The sequence below is a fragment of the Drosophila biarmipes genome, unplaced genomic scaffold (assembly GCF_025231255.1).
Source record: "Drosophila biarmipes strain raj3 unplaced genomic scaffold, RU_DBia_V1.1 ptg000022l, whole genome shotgun sequence".
Classification (NCBI taxonomy): Eukaryota; Metazoa; Arthropoda; class Insecta; order Diptera; family Drosophilidae; genus Drosophila; species Drosophila biarmipes.
In genome coordinates this window covers 656,457-681,621 of record NW_026114539.1, presented here as the reverse complement: position 1 = coordinate 681,621, position 25,165 = coordinate 656,457, and the positions used below count along the sequence as shown (strand labels likewise).

At 42.5% G+C, this 25,165-nt stretch overlaps 2 protein-coding genes and 1 pseudogene across 3 annotated transcripts in view; all 3 read right to left on the bottom strand.

Annotated features, from left to right (window-relative positions):
* Positions 1-25,165, bottom strand: part of LOC108029318 (unconventional myosin-VIIa) — a 792,260-nt gene that overhangs the window by 295,617 nt on the left and 471,478 nt on the right. The window lies entirely within an intron of this gene.
* LOC108036862 (glutaminyl-peptide cyclotransferase-like) lies at positions 13,810-14,381 on the bottom strand (annotated as a pseudogene).
* Positions 17,150-17,776, bottom strand: LOC122818514 (glutaminyl-peptide cyclotransferase-like; the record flags this gene model as incomplete). The annotated part of the gene is made up of 1 exon (XM_044092665.2): positions 17,150-17,776. A coding segment is annotated over one exon (627 nt), but the record flags the coding sequence as incomplete, so codon positions are not given.

Below are 25,165 nucleotides of genomic sequence, written 5' to 3'. Positions count from 1 at the left end.
ATTAGCTAAGATATTTTAGCTAAGCCATTGTTTCATCCGATCGCATCCATATTCCCGCGTGTGCTAATCTTGCTAGTCTATCCAAAATCAGTCACAATCTTGGTGGTAAGATAATTTCCCCGAAGTATTGTCATTTTCTTCCCCAGAAAACAGAAAACCATCGATGATTTCCAAGAATTGCGACAGTTTTGCGAACCCTCCCTCTGCGCACAGCAAGGAGCAGGTGCCGCTTTCAGCGGATTCATTTTGTATCGGTGCCACGTCTGGATCAGCGCGACGCCCAGAACCCGCGCCATTTCGACGCCATAACCCGCGCCATGACCCGCATCAGCAAAGCGCCAAACCGCAAGCGGCCCCGCAATCCGCGTCAATGGTACGCCGATCGGCCTAAAGGATTCCCACTCCAGCGCCAAGTCTACCCGTAAGCCGTGAGGTGGATCATATTTCCTTGCTACGCTGGAATCTACTTCGTAATTTGCAGCAGGATCGCCGGTGCATACCCGCGTGAGGTTTCACCTCACCCCTCCAAATCGGCAGCAGAATCGACACGCCTGAACGTGTTCCCACAGCGGCTCCTGTTCGGCGCGATCGTTGGCAAAACAGCGGCAGCAGGTCGACGTAGTCCAAATGGGAATGTAGTTCCAATTCCAACTGTTCCAGTTTATCATTGGCCGGAGCTGCCAACTCGTTTTGTATCTCATTAAGTTATTATATTCAAAACATTTAAGACATGTTTCTAATTCACTTTACGATTCCTATTTGGCCTTCATTATTTCGTGTGTGCCATGATATAATATGACATATATATCCCATACATAGATTTCAAGTTCTACAGCGCACATCGATCGTCATTAGGCCTGCTGACTTCGTTGACAATTCGTAAGTACGGCATAGCCGTTAAACCATTTAAATTCATACTTATATATTTATACTTGTCTAAGCCCACACAATTTTCTCATATACATATATTTACCTACATCTTTGTTATATATCGGAGTGTTAAATAAGAATCGTTTGCCTTTGAATATTTAATTGTACCCAGCCCAAGTGCCTTTGTATTGGATCAAGAATATTAGTTAATCGACTATATAATGTAGTCGTAATTTCATAACGTAATTCAAATATCCCTTTTTATTTTCTTTTTTTTATCGTACATTGAAACACGATCGTATAGAGAGTTGTTGAACGTAAATAATGTTTAGTCTTAAGACTTAGTGTTAGGATTATTAGTATTAAGAACCACGAACAAATTTATCGTTTTTGCTGAATTAAATATGAGGTTTATGGGCCGTTTTTTTTTACAAACCGAACACCCTTTTTAAGTTGACATTTTTGATTTGCCCGAAACTTTTTTTACGTATAGTATTCGGAAAATAAGTAAACACGTGTGTCAGGGTTTGGCCAAAGAAAAAAATATATTTTTAGTAAGAATTTTTCAAAGGTAAAAAAGCTAGTTTTCAAAAAAGGACCCTCTGCTTGCAGGGGTACCTATTCATCTGTAGTTATCCAATTTATTTTACGTCTTTTGCATAAAATCCTCTGAAACCACTATATTTTAAATAATTATTTTTAAACACACAAAATTTTTCATTTATTAAAAATGAAAACAAATTTTAATTAAAAAATTTTAAATGTCCCTACAAAATATATTATATTTTCGGCAGAATTCAATTAGAACCTTCTTACGTTTGCATTTCTGAGTTATTTAACCAACTTTTGATCATTTTTGAACCAAAGGGGAAATATATTACATTTAGATCAAAAGAGAATTTATTTTACCAGTTCAAAATTTTTAATTTAAGTTTATTTTATTTGTTTTTATAAGTTTTTTCTTAATATATTTACTACATTTTGTATGCAATTATTTTAAGACGAATCGATTTTTCTTGTAAAGAATAGTGTTTAGTTAAAGAAAATGTTTGGGTTTTTGGTATAAACATTGAAACGATAAAGTGCCTTTAAGAGTCATCGTTTTTTGGAATCTTTTTTCCAACTTTTTGGAAAAATGCATTTTATGTGAAAGCAAAATGAAAAAACAGATGAGTGCATTGTCATTCAGAAAATAACCCTTTTTTACTTCAAGATTCGGTGCAGCGAATTCATTGGAATAACAACCACGCAACAGTGCATTCGTTTGCGATTTACTAGATTTTTAAAAAGAAAATTTGACGAAAGCTAAAAAATGTTATATATTTTTAGGTCAATGCTGAAATTCAATAACAAATACAATTTTGCAAATCTAACGCATCACCTGAAAGATTTTGGTTCGGGGGCTGACAGGCACTTTTTAGCAAAAAAGATTCCAAACTAGAAAGGAAGTTAACTTCGGCAAGCTGAAGTTTTTATACCCTTGAAGTTTTAAGAAATAAACCACTTTAGTAACGACATGTGTAATTTTTAAGGATTGTTTCTGGCTGCAGTGATATTAAAAAATAAATTATTTAAATTTTTTGACATCTATATGTTTGAGTAATTTTTATTAAATTGAGTTTAAAATTCTGAAAAATATAATAAATTGTATTCCCAATATTATAAGATATGTCAAAAAGCCCCAAAGCAAAAATTTTTTTTCATATTATTTTCCCACAAATTTTCCGATCGATCCTATGACAGCTATATGATATAGTCGTCCGATTTTGATAAAATTTAATTCAAAATTTAGAACTAACTAAAAAATTTTATTTCCGACTAATTTTCCGATTGTTTCTATGGCAGCTATATGATATAGTTTTCCGATTTTGCTAAAAATGTAATTCGAAATTCTATACCAATTAAAGAGCTGTAAGTTATAGTTGTCCGATCCGGCTGGTTTCGACTTATATATTACCTGCAATAGAAAGAAGACTTTTAGGAAAGTCTCAGCCCGATAGCTTAAAAACTGAGAGACTAGTTTGCGTAGAAACGGACGGACAAGCGGACATGTCTAGATCGACTGGTATCGAGATGTTGAGCAAGAATATATATACTTTATGAGGTCGGAAACGTCTCCTTCACTGCGTTGCAAACTTCTGACTGAAATCATTATACCCTCTTCTGCAAGGGTATGAAAACGATAACTGCTAAAGGCACTTTATCCTTTCACTGCTTTATACCAAAAACCCAAAAAATTAGCTACAGCTAATATTTATTACAAGAAAAAATACTTGTGTTAAAGTAATTGCGTAATAAATGTAGTAAATATATTAAATAAAAACCTATAAAAACTCTTTTGATATTAATTAAATATAGTTTTTTTTTTATTTAGAAATTATCAACATTTGGTTAAATAACTTAGAAATACAAATGCCATAAAGTTCTAATAAGAGCGAGCAAGATGCCTGCTGAATATATCAGAGGGCTTATTACATAAAATTCGATATCTTGAAAACAAAAAAATTGCTCCAACCTATAAAAAAAGCAATCGTAGTTGACAAATGGAGGGATATTATAAAATTAAAAAAAATTATTTTTTGTTGGCCAAAAGTTAAAAAAAAATTCAATTACATTTTCTTATTGTGAAGAAATGAAAAATTTTGTTTGTTTAAAAGATTGTATTTAATATAGGTCTTAGACGATTTAAAGAAAAATACATGAAATCAATCGGATAACTACAGATGGATTAATCTTGATCAATAAAAAACATTTTTAAAATCATCAGAAAGAGATTTTATTTTGTTGAACAATTTTGAATTGATAATAGATTGTTTTTTAATATTTTCAATTAATTCATTGATTTTATTCTGAACTTTAGATATTACCAACAGTTGGTTAAATAACTCATAAATTGAAATGCAGTAAGGTTCTAATGCGAGCGAGATGGCTGCAGAAAATATCCTTATTACATTATTCGATACATTAATCGATATCTTGAAAATAAACAATGAGTAACGCTATAGTCGAGTGTCTCGACTATCAGATACCCGTTACTCAGCTTAAGGGAGCAAAAGGATAATGAAGGGAAGAAGAAGAAGCAGAAAATCGATATTTTAGTGCGCACCTACCGGCTTTTTAAGCAGATATTATGTGGGCGGCAGACAGTTTTTTAGGTATTGATGAGACAAATATATTTCAGTTAACATTTTGTTTCTATAATATAAACTGTAGGCGCTACAGATTATCGCGGATTGTGGATTGTGAAACAAACTTGCGCTGCGTAGGAAGTTTTCGAGATCTCAGCGTTCATACGGACGGGCGGGCATGGCTAGATCGACTCGGCTAGTTGTAACGAACACACTCGATGAGCGTAGTCCACCCTAAAACCTCTGTCTACGTTTTGACCAGCTTGCTCAGGGAGATGGGTGTGGGATTGTGCTAAGATAGACAAATAGTGTCACAGAACTAACAGACAGAGAGACGATAACGATAGGATTCGGACGAGAAAGTGTACCTATCGAAGATGGAGGCCCAGGTAATAATGGTCTCCTTCTATACCCACCCTACCTGTGAAGTCACAACAGACTCCACCCTTAAACTCAAAAAATGACAACTTAATTCATACTCGTATTTTGTGTTTAAGTGAATTGGTATACTTAAAAGCAGCAGTCTTTTGGTGCACGTATATTTACATATATATCCCATACAATTTTTTGCACATCCCAGGATCCAGACCGTCCTGATCTTATTGCACAGGATTGAAAAGGGGGTAAGTTAGTTGAAGCCCGGTTCCTTTCTTGAAGCATACATATATAAATATTCGTGCTGTTCACTTCAGTTTCATAGACTGTTATTAACTTTCCGGCGGCGAGTATCAGCCTTGAAGTTGTATGTACAATTGCAAAAGTGAATAGTCAGCGTTTTGTTGCAGTGCGCACCTTACCGGTGGTAAAATCTATGCTCTCAGCTAATAAAAATAATTTTCAAGTAGAATTATTACATATGCTTTAGCCCACATTATATTGCTCATTCACGGCATATGCCGACATACATTTATAATGTAAAAAAGAATTCCAAATTATGATATGCTAGAATTTTAACATGGGAGGTTTGCTGATGCAAGAAGTGTAGTAGGTCAAGAAATGAAAATAGGGGAAAATAGGGGATCGCGGTCCACGACGATCCATTGCCACACTAATATGTGAAGGGAAAAGAAAATGATCGAAACACAGCCCGATCGTATTGCTATCAAGCGATAGCTAAGCTCGTGGGCCAGTGTGGACTGACGACTGACAAGCCTTACAAACTAAAATTATTTTCCAGGCACTTTAACTATTTTTTTCCGTTATGTTGGAGAGAAGAGAGGCTTACCAAGATCCCACGACACGAATACGACGTAGCTTATGCCGGAAAAAAGGATGCTTGAGTATCGTCCGGCATTATTAATATTTGGTGTTGTCCGATCTAACAATCGGAACCAGGAACTTCTGGGCTGTCAAATTCAGATTCTTTTACCTGTACTGGGTCGGCATCCGGGGATTCAAACTTAGCGATAGCTAAGCTCGTGGGCCAGTGTGGACTGACGACTGACAAGCTTTACAAACTAAAATTATTTTCCAGGCACTTTAACTATTTTTTTTCCGTTATGTTGGAGAGAAGAGAGGCTTACCAAGATCCCACGACACGAATACGACGTAGCTTATGCCGGAAAAAAAGGATGCATGAGTATCGTCCGGCATTATTAATATTTGGTGTTGTCCGATTTAACAATCGGAACCAGGGACTTCTGGGCCGTCAAATTCAGATTCTTTTACCTGTACTGGGTCGGCATCCGGGGATTCAAACGGGTGATTAGTAAAGTTGGTATTAAAATATTTAAATTTTACCTTTCCTGTATAGTTATTAAGTTTGATCAAAGTCTGGTCAGAAATTTCGTTACTTCAGACCAACGAATTTTATCTAGTCGATCTCCTTGCTCATGTATTAGTATACGAAGCAAGTTATTAATATCTCTGCCTGTTTATTTATAGCGGTTTGTTGTATTCAACTATTTTGCGTTAACGATTTATTTCGTAGTCGCTTTTTAATTTATTTATATCTTAATATAATTCACTCTACTCCATTATTTTATATGGATATGAATTATTCTTGTATATTACTGAAATGCTAGTTCTACCAATATATCACGACCGTTTAAAATTGTTCTCTCATGATCAGGCGGGAAGGTGCTCAATACCATTTTCCCACTCATAGATAGTAATCGTGATTCTTTCACTAAAATGAAGATCCCTCATGTTTTGTTTTTATTACATATCCTTGCGGCCATTATAAAAAGTATAAAAAATCTGGTAGACTAGCAAATTATTCGAAATATGTGGTGGCTCGAACGGATTATAATGTTCTCAAATTATTTTATTTATATAAATCGATGATTTTTAAACAATCTAAAACAGTTTTGCAACTTTGTTAATGCCAAGCGTATGTCATCGGCATTGCCTTCAAAATAAGGGCAATTTCTAGTTTCTCCCCTGTAATCACCGAAAGCTCTCTCGTAAGAGATTTAGCAACAACAACGCCAACATTTTCTCCCGGTCCAGATGGACTTCCTGGATGTGTGCTTAAGTTTTGTGCGTCAACCATTTGTAAACCGGTTCTTAAACTTTTGAATTTGTCTATTTCATCATCAGTTTTTTCTTCTATCTGAAAGGACTCTTTTATTATTCCACTCTATAAAAAGGGTGCGAAGGCGGATGCCCAAAATTATAGAGGTATTTCTAAATTGTCGGCAATTCCTAAAGCATTTAAACGTATTATCACTTCTCATTTGCGACATTTATGTTCCTCGCTTATATCACCGTGTCAGCATGGTTTTGTTAAGCGAAGATCGACCACCACCAACCTTCTTGAATTGACATCTATTGTAATAAATGGCTTTAAGTAAAAAATGCAGACTGACATTGTATATACAGATTTTAGTAAGACCTCTGACTCCGTAACCACTCTCTTTTTTTTTAGTTAGATCAGCTTGGGTTTCCTGGAAATCTATTATCTTGGATTTCAACTTACTTCTCGAAGGACTCAGAGGGTCATATTCAAGAATGCTGTTTTAAAATTGATCTATTTGACATCTGGAATACCGCAGGGTAGACATTTGGGCCCTTTGCAGTTTACTTTGTTTATTAACCTTACTTACTTTGTTTATAAATTCTCGTGTACTAATTTATGCTCATGATGTTAATCTTTATTTATCATATAATGATATACTCAACCTTTTAAATTTGAACTGTCTTAAATGGAACGTTATGACTTTTATAGGGGTACTCCTACGTTTATTAGTTACTTTCTTAAAAATAAGCCACTTGACCGTATATATTAACTTAAAGATTTAGGTGTTCTTCTGGACCCTTACTTAAATTTGACTGCCACATTATGTCCAAAGCCACCTTACTACCAGAGTAGATTACAATTTCTTAATTTATCTACACTTACAAATCGTAGAACAATGCTTGGTACTATTTTTATACAAAATCTTATAAAAGGTGAACTGATTCTGCAGATCTTTTAAACCGCCTAAAATTCAATGTTTCTTTTAGACTACCACAAAATTATTATCCTCTAAATTTGACACTATTTATATAAAATTTTTATCTGCACGAGCCCTTTCTCGTTCTATGCATTAACTATAAGAACCTTTATCAATGAATTTGAATTTCAACTTCCATACCGTTTCCATTCCATTTTTTTAAGTTTGTGTCCCGTCTCTATTTTTTTTATGTATCTTCCTCGCAAACTCGTATTTTTTGCCCAAATAATAGGGCCACGCGCGTAACAAGCACGTGATTCGTGTCGTTGGGCCACTTGTTTGTACTGTTCGAGGTGCATCAACGTCCATCATATATATAAGGATATAAGAAGATATATAGAAACTTTTTTTACGGTTATTATTATATTAAAAATTTGTTTTTACTTTTAACAATTCTTAAAACTATAAAATTCCATTTTTTTTTTTTTATTGGTTTTCAGTTTGTTCATTCGACTTTGAAATCTCTTCTTTAAACACGTATTGTGTAATTAATAGACTTTTAGGATAAAGCTTGCTAGCCTTGTAATTACAATTAATATTAATGGTATTATTACAACATTTTGAACTTATACTTTGGCGACTTGGGAATATTTTTCAAAATTCTACATTTTTTGCCGAGTTTATATGGCGATTTATTATTTTTATTTATTAATTCATAAAGAAAAATTAGAAAGGTAAAGGAAATATTGGGTATAGTTATTTTTTTTTTCACGTGACAGATTTACAATGGGTCGATGTATAAATTAAAAAATCTGTCATATGATTTTAGTACAAAGCCTAACAAAGGTTAGTAGTTTTCAAGCAGCTCTTGCACCAGTGCGACGTTTGCTTTCGATCCTGTTGCTCGACAGGAGCAGCTTCCTCTTGTCCTACGTCGTTGTTAATACTCATTAGATTTGCCTCGAAGGTGTAGGAGGATTTGATTTTTTTTGTCTCCGGATCCAACAGTCATGTCATGATCTTTATTTATGATTAAAAGTCCGCCAGTTATTATTTAATGTCATCTCTCACTTAATAATTTTATGTTCAACCCTGGAGAAATACCTTAATTTGGTTGTAGTGGTCATCAGCCGCGCAAAGATCTTTATTATCTTTGACTTAAAATTAGCTATTCGCGGCTGCGCTGCTCACAAATTTTTTTGGCTGAGAGAAGTTGTAAATTAAATTATAGCCATGGGGCTATGCTGACATACAGAATGAAGCGCGTTCATATTTCCAGACGATTGAACAGTGGGTACAATACCAAAAAAGATCGAGAGCTCAATTAAAAAACTTGAGGCCATTCCAAATTTTTTTTGAAACAAACCAATTCTGCACGCTGACACCCTTAGCTATCAGATATCCACTACTTAACTATTATTGATAGTGAGAGGGAGACGGAGATATACAAGCAGCAACTGTTCCAATACTCCTCGTAACAGCGCCACTTTGACTTGATTTTGTATGCATGAATATATATATTGCTACTATTTTTTCATAATATATTCTTCATAAATGTGAGCGGTGAGCAGGCTTTATCTGTTATGGTTTTCGAGATCTCACCGATCATACGAAAGGACATTGTTGGATCTATCGGCCACCGATTCTTTCTTTTTTGTACCATCCGACGTATATTGTATACACTGTTACTCTACGATAAATCCTTGCTTGTCGAGAGACTACCCAAAAATAATTCAAAATAAAAACTAAAACAAAAAAGAAAGTTAACTTCGGCAAGCCGAAGTTTGTATACTCTTGCAGTTATAAAAAATAATTGATAACTTTATTAAATTTATTTCGAAATTCTTAAAAATACAAAAATTTATATTCCCAATATTATATGATAATATGTCAAAAAGCCCCAAAGCTATAATTTGTTTCACATTATTATATGACAACTATATGATATAGTCGTCAGATTTTTATAAAATTTACTTCGAAATTTAATTCAGAACTAATTTAAAAATGTTATTTCCAAGCTTAGAAGGCTATATGTTAAAAAAAACCAAAGATATAACTTTCATTTCATGTTTTTTTACTAATTTTCCGATCGTTCCTATGGCAACTATATGATATAGTCATCCGATTTTGATAAAATTGTATTCGAAATTCAAAACCAAATAAAAAATGTTATTTCCAAGCGTAGCAGGTTATATGTTAAAAAACACCCAAGATATAATTTTTCAATATTATTTTACCACTAGTTTTCCGATTGTTTCTATGGGAGCTATATGATATAGTCGTCCGATTTTTATAAAATTTAATTCTTTTTAGGAACATCTGGGAGAAACAAGGGAACATGCTGTGCTTCTAGTAGGTCCGGAAAAACGGTGGCTGTGAGGGTTGCAAGGAGAGACCGATTGAGAGCAAGGAGTGGAAAAATTTTTGCGGCTCTCCGCAAAATGCGGTGTGGTAGAATCGTGGCTTGGTGGCGTATGGCTAGAGTATAAAAAGTAGCCCACTAACTTCAGCGCTCATAACAAGTGTATTCCGAGTGCGTAAAAAGTGGGTAAAAGTGAAAAGTGTGTTTGACCCAATTTTAATTGGCTCCTTTTGCGGCTCCTTTAAAGAGCAGGGTCAGAGGTAAGTCAGGCATTTTCATCCTTAGTTTAGGTGCTTACGTTGGCTTTGTAGCGCAGATGCTGGCGACAGCGACCCGAAAGACCTTATAGAGAACCACGACGAGGATTTGCCAGGGGATAGCACCAACACCGCTGGATTGTAACAAACACCGGGCAGAGTCGCCGCAACTGGACCACGGCAAACACACTTTCTTTGGATAAAATCAAGCGCCTTTTGGGAGCGGACAGAGCTGGAGCGGCAAGGCCGTATCGTAGTGTTCGACTGCGGCAGCACTTCCCAGAGTAACGCGCTGATTCTTTTGTTTTGCTGTTGCGAAATTCTGCTCTCCGAGTTCCACAAAATTTATATTTCCACCCCAACACATATGAGAACGAGATTTAGTTGATTTCTTCTTCTTTTTTATTATTATTACTTTTTATTTAAACCTAAATTTAACGAATTTTAAGTAACACACAACAGCCGGCCATGTAAAATTTCCCGATTTCGCGCTCTTTTTTTTGTGTGTTTTGTGCCTTTGTGATTTTTGAATTTTATCTTAGTGCCAAATTTACTTTGCGGTATTTATAATATTTCATTTCATTTTATTTTCTTTATATTTTCTTATTATGTCCCTTGTCTGTTTTAAGAAAGATTGTTCACTTGCGTCTTCAACTAAAAACCCCTTTATTTTTTTCTGGCTCTACTATTCGATGATGGACGTCAAATGACAGGATTTACCGGCAGAGTAAAAGATTTTATTGATCTTAAGCCTGCTCTTATGTGGTCATATGGTTCCTGCAAGGAAATGGTGGTTGAGATGAGCGGCTTTATGAAGCAGGCTCGAGACAGCCTGTTCAATATCTCGGGTGCTTTTAGGCAACTCAATGAGGGGTTCAATACCGTCTGTGCCCAGTTTAATAATAAGAAATTATTAACCAAGTTAACTGCCCGTATGGATACAGCTAGCTCGAGTGAAGTCCATGTTTCCGGAATAAAAGCTTCTGAACTGGATAAGTCAAAGAATTCGGAGCCGACCTTACCTATAGGTACTGTAGGCACCGTTCCTGGATCTCAGCCTAGCTTTATGCTGACTCCTCTGCATTTACTGAAGATATTTTATCATTTTAGGAAACTTTGCTGAAACCAGAGATATCCGACCCTGAAGTTCTGTCTAATAACTTTAATACTTATAGGACCGATCGCCACTGACGTAGGTGGTGGCAATAAAATTTGTTCTAACCCTTCTTTCTAACAGAAACTTTTTGATTGTTTTAGCTGACATTAATCCACCTGATATTTCTTGGTCTCCGCCTACTGACTCATTTGCCTCTATGCCTTTATCCTCCTATGATTTTGTTACAGCAAATAAGCTGTGAGGAGTTGAATAACTCCCCACAAATCCCAGCAGCAGATGGCCGGCCGCTCACCAGGTACGCGGCGAATTCGCGTAGTGGCGGCGCGGCGAAGAGCGAGGACGTAGAACGAGAGAGTTTGGAGATCGAGCACGGAGAACGAGAGAGTTTGGAGATCGAGGACGGAGAACGAGAGAGTTTGGAGATCGAGGACGGAGAACGTGAGAGTTTTGAGAGGAAGAGAGTTTGGAGACAAGAGTTTGGAGAGCGAGAGAGTTTGGAGAGGAAGAGAGGTTGGAGACAAGAGTTTGGAGAGCGAGAGAGTTTGGAGAGCAAGAGGGTTCGGAGACCAAGAGAGTTTGGAGACCAACAATGGAGAAGGAAAGAGCGGAGACTTGGCGGGTGGAGCGAGAGTGCCGTGTGCAAAAAGGAGTAGCGGGACGCCGCCGGACTTTGGACTTTGGAAAGAAGGTGCCACATCTCAGCAGCGGTGCGGCACACAAACATGTCGCATGCGTCTCCGGGATCAGCGGGACGGCAGCATCAGGCTGGAGGGCGGCGGGAAGCAGTGCGTCAGGGACAAGAGGGTCAAACAGGAACTATGGACTTTGCACCCTATGTGGAGAGTTTTGGCGGGCCATGTGCAAAAGGGAAATAATAGTACCCAGAGGCCCTATATAAACCCGCAGGGCGCTGGCAACGGGAGCAATCATTCAGTCGAAAGCATTCAGTCGAGATCAGTCAGTCAAGAGCGAGCAGTCAGTCGAGAGCAAGGAGTCGAACGAAATCCAATCAAGCAAGCTACGAGGGAGCCACACCAGACCGAGTCGTCGGAAGCAGCGCCGTGGGAGCCTACGAGGAGCAAGATCGTCACGTCGAGACGTTCGGGATTGGGATTACTAGGAATCTCCGAACTGAGACACAGGTGGCTGAGGTCTAAGGAGGCACCACACGGCTAAGTTCTGTTCTGTCTTGCCGACGAAGTCCTGGCGTTACGCCTGATGGGTCTACTAGACTTAGATTTGAAATCGAGAGTAGCAAGCCAGAAGGGAGAGAAGTCCCGGAGCGGCGCAACGGAACCCCTAGAGTAGCGAGCCAGAAGGGAGAGAAGTCCCGGAACGGCGCAACAGAACCCCTAGAGTAGCGAGCCAGAAGGGAGAGAAGTCCCGGATCGGCGTATGCCCTCGAGCCCAGCACAGAAGTCAAGACCTACAGCCACCTGTCAGGAGCAGTTCGCAGGACATCGCCACCAGCAAGCAGGACACCACACCGCAACGGCCACGCAAGGAGGATCGAGCTCGCAGGAACGGCACGGACAGTACGCGGAAGGGTGAGGCTAGGGTGGAACGTTCGTTTACACGAGGCACAGAAGCGAAGTGAAAAGCGAGGCAGCTTCCTGGCGTTCCGCCTTGACTGTCCGCACGATCTGAGCGGAAGCCCGTGGGACCATCCGGGACAGAGCAAGGGACAGGAGGTCGGGTATCCAGAGGAGTGATCCTGGAGAGCTCGTCAGTCTGTTCACCCTAGTCTGAGAACGGTGACGCTTCCGCAAGCCCGCACGGCTGACCCCATAGCGAGTCTGAATCGTGGCCGAGCAGTCTTGGAGCCAGCCACGTCAGGAGCAATCAGCGGTTAAGGATCTTCGATGAGCGAAAAGACAACCCACACCGTCGGAGACAGCGAGACAAGCAAGTTATATAGCCGACTGCAGTCATATCCGCAATAAACCCACCCACGGCGTATGCCCTCGAGCCCAGCACAGAAGTCAAGACCTACAGCCACCTGTCAGGAGCAGTTCGCAGGACATCACCACCAGCAAGCAGGACACCACACCGCAACGGCCACGCAAGGAGGATCGAGCTCGCAGGAACGGCACGAACAGTACGCGGAAGGGTGAGGCTAGGGTGGAACGTTCGTTTACACGAGGCACAGAAGCGAAGTGAAAAGCGAGGCAGCTTCCTGGCGTTCCGCCTAGACTGTCCGCACGATCTGAGCGGAAGCCCGTGGGACCATCCGGGACAGAGCAAGGGACAGGAGGTCGGGTATCGAGAGGAGTGATCCTGGAGAGCTCGTCAGTCTGTTCACCCCAGTCTGAGAACGGTGACGCTTCCCCAAGCCCGCCCGGCTGACCCCATAGCGAGTCTGAATCGTGGCCGAGCAGTCTTTGAGCCAGCCACGTCAGGAGCAATCAGCGGTTAAGGATCTTCGAGGAGCGACAAGACAACCCACACCGTCGGAGACAGCGAGACAAGCAAGTTATATAGCCGACTGCAGTCATATCCGCAATAAACCCACTCTGAACCCGAGAGTTCTGTGCTTTTTCACTGAACTACTGGGCGGTCACGTTTATATAAATTTGGTGGGACTAACACACACAATCTACTGAGCTAGCCGCACAAATACCGTAGCGAGCAGAAACCAAAGAAATCAGTTCGTTACATCTGGCGCCCAACGTGGGGCCAGTTGAACTTGGCCTGCACTCTAAGAGCCACTGCGCGTCTTAGCCAGCTTCGATGCCAGATGCTTTGAGCAGTAAACGGAATCAGCACTGGTCCATTCCTTAAATATGAGAATATGAGCATAAGTCCCACGTCGCTACGATTGAGAAACTCTTTCTGCAAATACCCACTCAGGGTCTTGGCAGTGTTCAGCAGAATGGCACAGGTCACCGCGGAGTCGATGGCCCCCACAATTCCCGGGTCGTTGGGGAAGTACTTGCTGTCGTAGTGGCAGGCCAGAGCCAGGAAGTTGTGGGCCTGGGGATTGATGGTACCCACAACATTGGCGAACGTAAGCTCTCCGAGAACTGGAACTCGCTGCCTGAACTCATCCACTTCCGTCTGGAAGCCAAGGCCGCTCAGCGATTGGACCAGGTACTCGCGCACCTGTTGATGTCCCCGACTGCCGACGACGCGTGGCACCAAAATTGAGTCCAGGGTGCGGTTGAAGGGGACCTCATCGTCGCGCCACTGGGATCCAGTGTTGCCCGATGGAGCTTGTGGTTTGCAGGGCGGGACGAGGAGGATGTGCGTCCCGAAGGCTCTGCGAGAAGCGGTGCTGAAAGAGAACCACGACTCACCGGCAGCTGGCCATGTAGGAAGCAGAAGGACAATAGCACGTCTGGCAGCCCGGTACTACTGGCCAGGCATGCACCGAGACGCTCGAGCCCACGTAAGAGGATGCGAGACATGTATCAGATTCAAGCCAAATCAGATGCAGGCAGCTGGGAAAATGCTAACGCAGGTACCAGAGGAACCGTGGGCTACAGTGTGCGAAGACTTCGTCGGACCCCTGCCGCGTTCAAAACACGGCAACCAAATGCTGCTGGTGCTGATAGACAGGTTCTCCAAGTGGACTGAATTGGTGCCGCTGCGGAGCGCGACAGCCGAGTCCCTAAAGAAAGCGTTCAAGGAGCGCATCATCGCAAGGTTTGGGGTCCCGAAGGTAGTCATAACGGACAACGGAGTACAGTTTAACAGCAAAATCTTCAGGAGTTTCCTGGCCGAGATGGGAGCCAAGCAACAGTTCACGGCTCCATATACCCCGCAAGAGTGCGTCGCCAAGCTCCAAAGCGTATAGATGGCGATCGGTTCCGTGATTTTTGCCGCAGCCGGCCTGCTGCTCCTCCTCGTCCTTTGCTCTAATGGTGCAAAATCACCATTCAACAGGGAAGGGGGCGCCTCGATAGGCGGTCGATTGTCACTGGACGATAGTGCGATCGATGGGCACAAGAAAATGGAAATATCGGTGATGATGAACATCGCGGCTCGCAAGTGGCAACGCCGCACCTGCGATATCGATATCGTGAGCAGGCCCTCTGGGTATCGATAGCTGATTAATATCGGTGCCCAGTGGGAACAGATGGAAGATCGGCGCGGGAGATTTGAAATTGCTATACGGAGGACGACCGGCGCTGTGGAACGGAAACAAAATGGAAAGCGTCGAGGGAGCAACGAGGGAGCACCGAGGGAACCGGAACGAGATGCGCCCTGACTCAATGGCTAGGATATACAAGGGAACGCCGGAGAGTGGGAGCGCTGAGTTTTCTTAATCTTTCCCGAAGTAAGGGGGGAATGTGAGGAGTTGAATAACTCCCCACAAATCGCAGAAGCAGATGCCCGGCCGCTCACCAGGTACGCGGCGAATTCGCGTAGTGGCGGCGCGGCGAAGAGCGAGGACGTAGAACGAGAGAGTTTGGAGATCGAGGACGGAAAACGAGAGAGTTTGGAGATCGAGGATGGAGAACGTGAGAGTTTGGAGAGGAAGAGAGTTTGGAGACAAGAGTTTGGAGAGCGAGAGAGTTTGGAGAGCGAGAGAGTTTGGAGAGGAAGAGAGGTTGGAGACAACAGTTTGGAGAGCGAGAGAGTTTGCAGAGCAAAAGGGTTCGGAGACCAAGAGAGTTTGGAGACCAACAATGGAGAAGGAGAGAGCGGAGACTTGCCGCGCGGAGTGAGAGTGCCGTGTGCAAAAAGGAGTAGCGGGACGCCGCCGGACTTTGGACTTTGGAAAGAATGCGCCACATCTCAGCAGCGGTGCGGCACACACAAACATGTCGCATGCGTCTCCGGGATCATAGGGACGGCAGCATCAGGCTGGAGGGCGGCGGGAAGCAGTGCGTCAGGGACAAGAGGGTCAAACAGGAACCATGGACTTTGGACCCGATGTGGAGAGTTTTGCTGGGCCGTGTGCAAAAGGGAAATAACGGTACCCAGAGGCCCTATATAAACCCGCAGGGCGCTGGCAACGGGAGCAATCATTCAGTCGAAAGCATTCAGTCGAGATCAGTCAGTCAAGAGCGAGCAGTCAGTCGAGAGCAAGGAGTCGAACGAAATCCAACCAAGCAAGCTACGAGGGAGCCACACCAGACCGAGTCGTCGGAAGCAGCGCCGTGGGAGCCTACGAGGAGCAAGATCGTCACGTCGGGATTGGGATTACTAGGAATCTCCGAACTGAGACACAGGTGGCTGAGGTCTAAGAAGGCACCACACGGCTTAGTTCTGTTCTGTCCTGCCGACGAAGTCCTGGCGTTACGCCTGGAGGGTCTACTAGACTTAGAAGGGAGAGAAGTCCCGGATCGGCGTATGCCCTCGAACCCAGCACAGAAGTCAAGACCTACAGCCACCTGTCAGGAGCAGTTCGCAGGACATCGCCACCAGCAAGCAGGACACCACACCGCAACGGCCACGCAAGGAGGATCGAGCTCGCAGGAACGGCACGGACAGTACGCGGAAGGGTGAGGCTAGGGTGGAACGTTCGTTTACACGAGGCACAGAAGCGAAGTGAAAAGCGAGGCAGCTTCCTGGCGTTCCGCCTTGACTGTCCGCACGATCTGAGCGGAAGCCCGTGGGACCATCCGGGACAGAGCAAGGGACAGGAGGTCGGGTATCGAGAGGAGTGATCCTGGAGAGCTCGTCAGTCTGTTCACCCTTGTCTGAGAACGGTGACGCTTCCCTAAGCCCGCCCGGCTGACCCCATAGCGAGTCTGAATCGTGGCCGAGCAGTCTTGGAGCCAGCCACGTCAGGAGCAATCAGCGGTTAAGGATCTTCGAGGAGCGACAAGACAACCCACACGGTCGGAGACAGTGAGACAAGCAAGTTATAAAGCCGACTGCAGTCATACCCGCAATAAACCCACTCCGAACCCGAGAATTCTGTGCTTTTTCACTGAACTACTGGGCGGTCACGTTTATATAAATTTGTTGGGACTAACACACACAATCTACTGAGCTAGCCGCACAAATACCGTAGCGAGCAGAAACCAAAGAAATCAGTTCGTTACATCTGGCGCCCAACGTGGGGCCAGTTGAACTTGGCCTGCACTCTAAGAGCCACTGCGCGTCTTAGCCAGCTTCGATGCCAGATGCTTTGAGCAGTAAACGGAATCAGCACTGGTCCATTCCTTAAAGGCCTCCTCGCCATCGAAGAATATGAGCATAAGTCCCACGTCGCTACGATTGAGAAACTCTTTCTGCAAATACCCACTCAGGGTCTTGGCGGTGTTCAGCAGAATGGCACAGGTCACCGCGGAGTCGATGGCCCCCACAATTCCCGGGTCGTTGGGGAAGTACTTGCTGTCGTAGTGGCAGGCCAGAGCCAGGAAGTTGTGGGCCTGGGGATTGATGGTACCCACAACATTGGCGAACGTAAGCTCTCCGAGAACTGGAACTCGCTGCCTGAACTCATCCACTTCCGTCTGGAAGCCAAGGCCGCTCAGCGATTGGACCAGGTACTCGCGCACCTGTTGATGTCCCCGACTGCCGACGACGCGTGGCACCAAAATTGAGTCCAGGGTGCGGTTGAAGGGGACCTCATCGTCGCGCCACTGGGATCCAGTGTTGCCCGATGGAGCTTGTGGTTTGCAGGGCGGGACGAGGAGGATGTGCGTCCCGAAGGCTCTGCGAGAAGCGGTGCTGAAAGAGAACCACGACTCACCGGCAGCTGACCATGTAGGAAGCAGAAGGACAATAGCACGTCTGGCAGCCCGGTACTACTGGCCAGGCATGCACCGAGACGCTCGAGCCCACGTAAGAGGATGCGAGACATGTATCAGATTCAAGCCAAATCAGATGCAGGCAGCTGGGAAAATGCTAACGCAGGTACCAGAGGAACCGTGGGCTACAGTGTGCGAAGACTTCGTCGGACCCCTGCCGCGTTCAAAACACGGCAACCAAATGCTGCTGGTGCTGATAGACAGGTTCTCCAAGTGGACTGAATTGGTGCCGCTGCGGAGCGCGACAGCCGAGTCCCTAAAGAAAGCGTTCAGGGAGCGCATCATCGCAAGGTTTGGGGTCCCGAAGGTAGTCATAACGGACAACGGAGTACAGTTTAACAGCAAAATCTTCAGGAGTTTCCTGGCCGAGATGGGAGCCAAGCAACAGTTCACGGCTCCATATACCCCAGAGTGCGTCGCCAAGCTCCAAAGCGTATAGATGGCGATCGGTTCCGTGATTTTTGCCGCAGCCGGCCTGCTGCTCCTCCTCGTCCTTTGCTCTAATGGTGCAAAATCACCATTCAACAGGGAAGGGGGCGCCTCGATAGGCGGTCGATTGGCACTGGACGATAGTGCGATCGATGGGCACAAGAAAATGGAAATATCGGTGATGATGAACATCGCGGCTCGCAAGTGGCAACGCCGCACCTGCGATATCGATATCGTGAGCAGGCCCTCTGGGTATCGATAGCTGATTAATATCGGTGTCCAGTGGGAACAGATGGAAGATCGGCGCGGGAGATTTGAAATTGCTATACGGAGGACGACCGGCGCTGTGGAACGGAAACAAAATGGAAAGCGTCGAGGGAACGTCGAGGGAGCAACGAGGGAGCACCGAGGGAACCGGAACGAGATGCGCCCTGACTCAATGGCTAGGATATACAAGGGAACGCCGGAGAGTGGGAGCGCTGAGTTTTCTTAATCTTTCCCGAAGTAAGGGGGGAATGTGAGGAGTTGAATAACTCCCCACAAATCGCAGAAGCAGATGCCCGGCCGCTCACCAGGTACGCGGCGAATTCGCGTAGTGGCGGCGCGGCGAAGAGCGAGGACGTAGAACGAGAGAGTTTGGAGATCGAGGACGGAAAACGAGAGAGTTTGGAGATCGAGGATGGAGAACGTGAGAGTTTGGAGAGGAAGAGAGTTTGGAGACAAGAGTTTGGAGAGCGAGAGAGTTTGGAGAGCGAGAGAGTTTGGAGAGGAAGAGAGGTTGGAGACAACAGTTTGGAGAGCGAGAGAGTTTGCAGAGCAAAAGGGTTCGGAGACCAAGAGAGTTTGGAGACCAACAATGGAGAAGGAGAGAGCGGAGACTTGCCGCGCGGAGTGAGAGTGCCGTGTGCAAAAAGGAGTAGCGGGACGCCGCCGGACTTTGGACTTTGGAAAGAATGCGCCACATCTCAGCAGCGGTGCGGCACACACAAACATGTCGCATGCGTCTCCGGGATCATAGGGACGGCAGCATCAGGCTGGAGGGCGGCGGGAAGCAGTGCGTCAGGGACAAGAGGGTCAAACAGGAACCATGGACTTTGGACCCGATGTGGAGAGTTTTGCTGGGCCGTGTGCAAAAGGGAAATAACGGTACCCAGAGGCCCTATATAAACCCGCAGGGCGCTGGCAACGGGAGCAATCATTCAGTCGAAAGCATTCAGTCGAGATCAGTCAGTCAAGAGCGAGCAGTCAGTCGAGAGCAAGGAGTCGAACGAAATCCAACCAAGCAAGCTACGAGGGAGCCACACCAGACCGAGTCGTCGGAAGCAGCGCCGTGGGAGCCTACGAGGAGCAAGATCGTCACGTCGAGACGTTCGGGATTGGGATTACTAGGAATCTCCGAACTGAGACACAGGTGGCTGAGGTCTAAGAAGGCACCACACAGCTTAGTTCTGTTCTGTCCTGCCGACGAAGTCCTGGCGTTACGCCTGGAGGGTCTACTAGACTTAGAAGGGAGAGAAGTCCCGGATCGGTGTATGCCCTCGAACCCAGCACAGAAGTCAAGACCTACAGCCACCTGTCAGGAGCAGTTCGCAGGACATCGCCACCAGCAAGCAGGACACCACACCGCAACGGCCACGCAAGGAGGATCGAGCTCGCAGGAACGGCACGGACAGTACGCGGAAGGTTGAGGCTAGGGTGGAACGTTCGTTTACACGAGGCACAGAAGCGAAGTGAAAAGCGAGGCAGCTTCCTGGCGTTCCGCCTTGACTGTCCGCACGATCTGAGCGGAAGCCCGTGGGACCATCCGGGACAGAGCAAGGGACAGGAGACGGGTATCGAGAGGAGTGATCCTGGAGAGCTCGTCAGTCTGTTCACCCTTGTCTGAGAACGGTGACGCTTCCCTAAGCCCGCCCGGCTGACCCCATAGCGAGTCTGAATCGTGGCCGAGCAGTCTTGGAGCCAGCCACGTCAGGAGCAATCAGCGGTTAAGGATCTTCGAGGAGCGACAAGACAACCCACACGGTCGGAGACAGTGAGACAAGCAAGTTATAAAGCCGACTGCAGTCATACCCGCAATAAACCCACTCCGAACCCGAGAATTCTGTGCTTTTTCACTGAACTACTGGGCGGTCACGTTTATATAAATTTGTTGGGACAAACACTCACAATCTACTGAGCTAGCCGCACAAATACCGTAGCGAGCAGAAACCAAAGAAATCAGTTCGTTACAAAGCTTTATAACAAATTTCTCAAGTAGAGAATTAGATCTTGTGTTTGTTTCAGACCCGTCCGAAATCACAGTATGTAGAATTGACTCTGAAGGCTGATATCATCCAACTAAGGAAGTGAAAATTTGCTTCCCCTGCTGTGATACCCTCTCTCCTATAGTTTTACCAACTAAAATTAGATGTTTTCGTTAATGTGACTACAATAAACTTACCGATATGATTTCTCATTATAATTGGAAAGACTTGTACAATTGTAAAGACATTGAAAGGGCCACTGAACTTTCCATACAGTGTGAAATATGTTTTTAATGAATGCATACCTGATGGGTTTCTTTGAAACCTAAACAGGCCTCCTTAGTTTACCAATGCGCTTCAAAGACTTAAAAATCTTAAATAAACACTTATAAAAAGTATAAAAAATCGGGAAGGCCAGCAGATTTTTAGAAATTTGTGGTGGCTTGAACGGATTTTAATGTTCTCAACAGTCATTGCTATTCTATGTTAATTTGAATTTTCAAACGATCCGAAATAGTTTTATTATTTTGTTAATACCAGGCGTAAATCATCGGCATTGCCTTCATCGGCACGTCAATGGAGGAATCGACGGATTCTGAAATTCTTGACTTTTTTGTAATTTAAACACCAAAACACGAAAGGCGAAAAATTTTCAAAATAAACTTCCCACAAAGCAAATAAGAGTACAACGGCGCAATGAAATGCGAAGACTAAAAAAGACAAGAACATAGTCGGCACTAGCATCTCTCCCGTTTCCCCTTGCCCCACTTGGGTGCATAGCAGCGACGCCAAAGCTCGCTAGTTGTCGCGCATGAGCATTTAGTAATTGATCGCGGCCGTTGGCACATACGCAAAAGCTTTTGTTTTGTTTGATTTTCTAATTGCTTTTATATGTTCGGAATTTAGTTTTTTTTTGGCAGCACAGACTGCAGTTCCATTGCGGCAATCTTGATCTTTCTGATTTGCGAATGAAATCTCAATTACAATTTTCTTTAATCCAATGTATTGTTTTTTTTTTTTTTGATTTTGTAGCAAACGTTCTTTAAGTGTTCTAAGTTGTTTTGTTTATGTATATAAATGTTTTCTATATTTAACGTTTCATTAATAAATCCTAAACCTAAATCTTTTTTACGTGTCCAGCAAATTTCTTTTATTATAATATCTCTCTCTATAATCTTTTTCTAAAGTAACACAAATTAACACATATTCTATATAAGCAAGCAAGAACGCTATATTCGAGTGCCTCGATTATCATATACCCGTTACCTAGCTTAAGGATACCGGCTATTTGAGAAGATGTTATGTGGGCGGCAAATAGATTTAAGCGTTTTGATCATTTGTGGGCCTTAGAGTGGGCTTGGCACCTTTTTTTTGGTGATAAGACAAACACATTTCAGTTAAAATTTTGGTTCTATCATAAAAACTGTGGGCGCTACAGATTTTCGCGGATTGTGGACAGTAGAGTCGGCATGGTACCCCGCTGAAACAAACTTGCGCTGCGTAGGAAGCCCAGGAGTCCACATGCTAAGTATGAATATTAGCTCTTATAGTTTCCGAGATCTCAGCGTTCATACGGGAAGACGGACATGGCTCGATCGACTTGGCTAGTGATCCTGATCAGGAATATACATATATACTTTGTGGGGTAGTAAACGTTTCCTTTTACCTAATCCATACTTTCTGTCGAATCTAGAAAGGCATTAATAGAAAGGTCATTTTAATCCCGTTTCCTTCGTCTTGAAAACTCAACTTAACGTTCTCGGAAAAAACTAATATAAGTGCAAAAAGAAATTTTCAAACTTTACTTTTCTCATATTTTTCGTATACCCTTGCAGAGGTTTCAGTCAGAAGGCAGTGAATGAAACGTTTCCGACCCCATAAAGTATATATATTCTTGATCAGCGTCACTAGACTACGCAAACTAGTCTCTTAGTTTTTAAGCTATAGGGCTGAAACTTTGCCAAAAGTCTTCTTCCTTTTGCTGGTAGTATATAAGTCGGAACCAGCCGGCTCAGACAACTATATCTTATAGCTCTAATAGGAACTATCGGGGAAATAATTATAAAAAAAATAATATCTTTGATGTTTTTTAATTTTTAACTTTCTACGCTTGGAAATAACATTTTTTATTTTGTTTTGAATTTCGAATTAATTTTTATCAAAATCGGACGACTATGTCATATAGCTGCCATAGAAACAATCGAAAAATTAGTAAGAAAACATGAAATAAAAATTATATCCTTTGTGTTTTTTAACATATAACCTTATAAGCTTGAAAATAACATTTTTTCCTTCTTTTTCTTTTCATAAAAATATATACCATTTTTTGTGCAAAAAAATATAATTGGGACGAAGAAAAACTTGATTCGTTATCTATCATTATAATTTTAGATTATGAAAATTGTTGCAAAAAATCTGAAACTTTGTTTTTTTATAAATTTTATTTGGAATCTCCTTTAAGACTAAGTATTTTGAATAATTATCTTTACAAGTAATGAATATAAGCTTTTGGGCATTATATATGTCAAGATGCAAAATTGCACCTTCTTCTGAATACATTAATCGACTCATGTATTGTTACCTTTCCGTTGCTATTAGCAATATGCACTCTTTGTACAGCAACCGCAACAACATTTGTTGCTCCTGGCTAAAAAATTATATTCGGTGAACAATTAATAATGCAAATATTCATCCTTTTCATTTTAATTTTTGTTTTTTTTTTATATGAATTGAGAAGGAAATATGTTAATTGTTTGTGTAAGTCTCGATGTTGAAAATTTTTTAAGCCCCATATAAGTAATTCCGAAGGTTTAAAAGTTAATTCGTTTTTATTGCATATAATTGTTCGGTTTCGGTTAGGCTTTTTAAAATAAATGTATTTAGTTTCCCCTCCTAAGAAAGAACAGCACTAATCGCTCAATAGAACGCATCTGTTGTTAAAGTAAATTTTAATCTGGTTGTACTAATGGTTTTTCTGCGATTAAATTACCTTTTAGCTCGGTATGACATGTTGCAGCTTAATCGTCCAACTTTATTGAAGTTTTTCGGTTTCTTCATATTTGGTAAATGTTTCGCAATCTTTGCGTAATTTTGTAAAGCCTGTAGGTGTCTTCTAAACTCTCGAATATTTCTTGAGATGGATATTTTATAATTAAAGAAATATTTCGGGACCGGATTTGATCACATTGTGAGAAGTAACGCAACCGTAATTTAAAGAATTTTGTTTTTTTTTTGGGGTCACGCTGCCCCTGCAACTAATTAACTTCTGAATCCGGTTTCTTATATTAATTGCTTCGGCCTCTATTTATCCCTTTTATGTTTGTGTACTTGCATGGGCCCAGCCTTCGGCTGCCTGACCCTTTGTAAAGTCAGTACGAATTCTGATCTCGACATTAAACGCATTTTGTCCTCGCCTGCTGCACTCTTAAGCTAACATATAGTTAACAAGCATAAAACAACCCAAAAAATTGTATTTTTATTTTGCAATAACTAATATAAAAAGCAACATTTTTGACGCCAACGTGATTTGTACATAGACAATACTTATTGACTCTTTTTTTTTTTGCGGCTGCGTTGTATTCCACAATAGGCTGGCTGACCATTTTTTGTGGCCAAAAATCAGTTTTTCGAAAAACCTTAATATTACAACTTAATGACGTCATAGTGTCATAAAAACTGGGTGGCGCTACTTATTTACGCTTGGTCAACTTAGACAATTTTTACGCGTATTCGAAGCTACCCTGGAGAATCAGAGATATCAGTACTCGCAACCTGCTAGCCTTCATCTTTTATTTAAGTTGTTTTATTATAGTTGATATACACACAACAAATTTGATTGATAGAATTGCCAAATTTAGACAGGTTAGTACAAAAAATTATATTTCCAATAGTAAAAGATAATATGTCAAAGAACACCTAAGCTATAATTTCATTCCTATTATTTTCCCACCAACTTTCGAACGTATCTATGGCAGCTATGTAGTCGCCGATTTTGTTCAAAATTAATTCGAAATACAGAACTAATTAAAAGGAGCTGTATTCAAGCTTAGGAGGTTATATGCTAAAAAAACTAATAATATAATTAAGAAATAAATGTTTTTCCGACTATTCCTGTGAGCTGTAAAATATTGTTGCTTAATAATTAAATACTTTCTGCAATAGAAAGAAGACTTTTGGAAAATATTAAGCCCGATAACATTAAACTGAGAGACTAGTTAGCGTAGTTCCACTCGACTGGTGATGCTGATTAAGAATACAAATACTTTATGGGTTCTAGATGCAGTCGCTCAGGTGGCTCCGCGAAAGAGTTGCAGAAGGCGATGTGGCCCAGAACCCAGAGTAAATTAAAAAGGAAATAAAATCAAAACAATGAAATAAAAGCAATAGCATATTTTATATTTGTATATCTTCTAAGCGCTCAATATGTGTTAAACCTGTGCTTTTTCTTCTTCAATTAAGCGCTCAACCTGTGCTTTTTTTTTTCTTCTGCTTAAAAAAGTGAACAAAAGGGTGCTTTAAAATGCACTGAAACTGTGCTCATTTTTGAGCTCTGTTGAATCCTGGCACATGCCTATGTTAATTTAAGCAGTCATTTCCGAACAAATTGAGCAGTGAATGCGCACTCAGTGATGAGCACTTTGTAGTTATTCGGTGCTCATTAAGTGCCAGGGCAGGG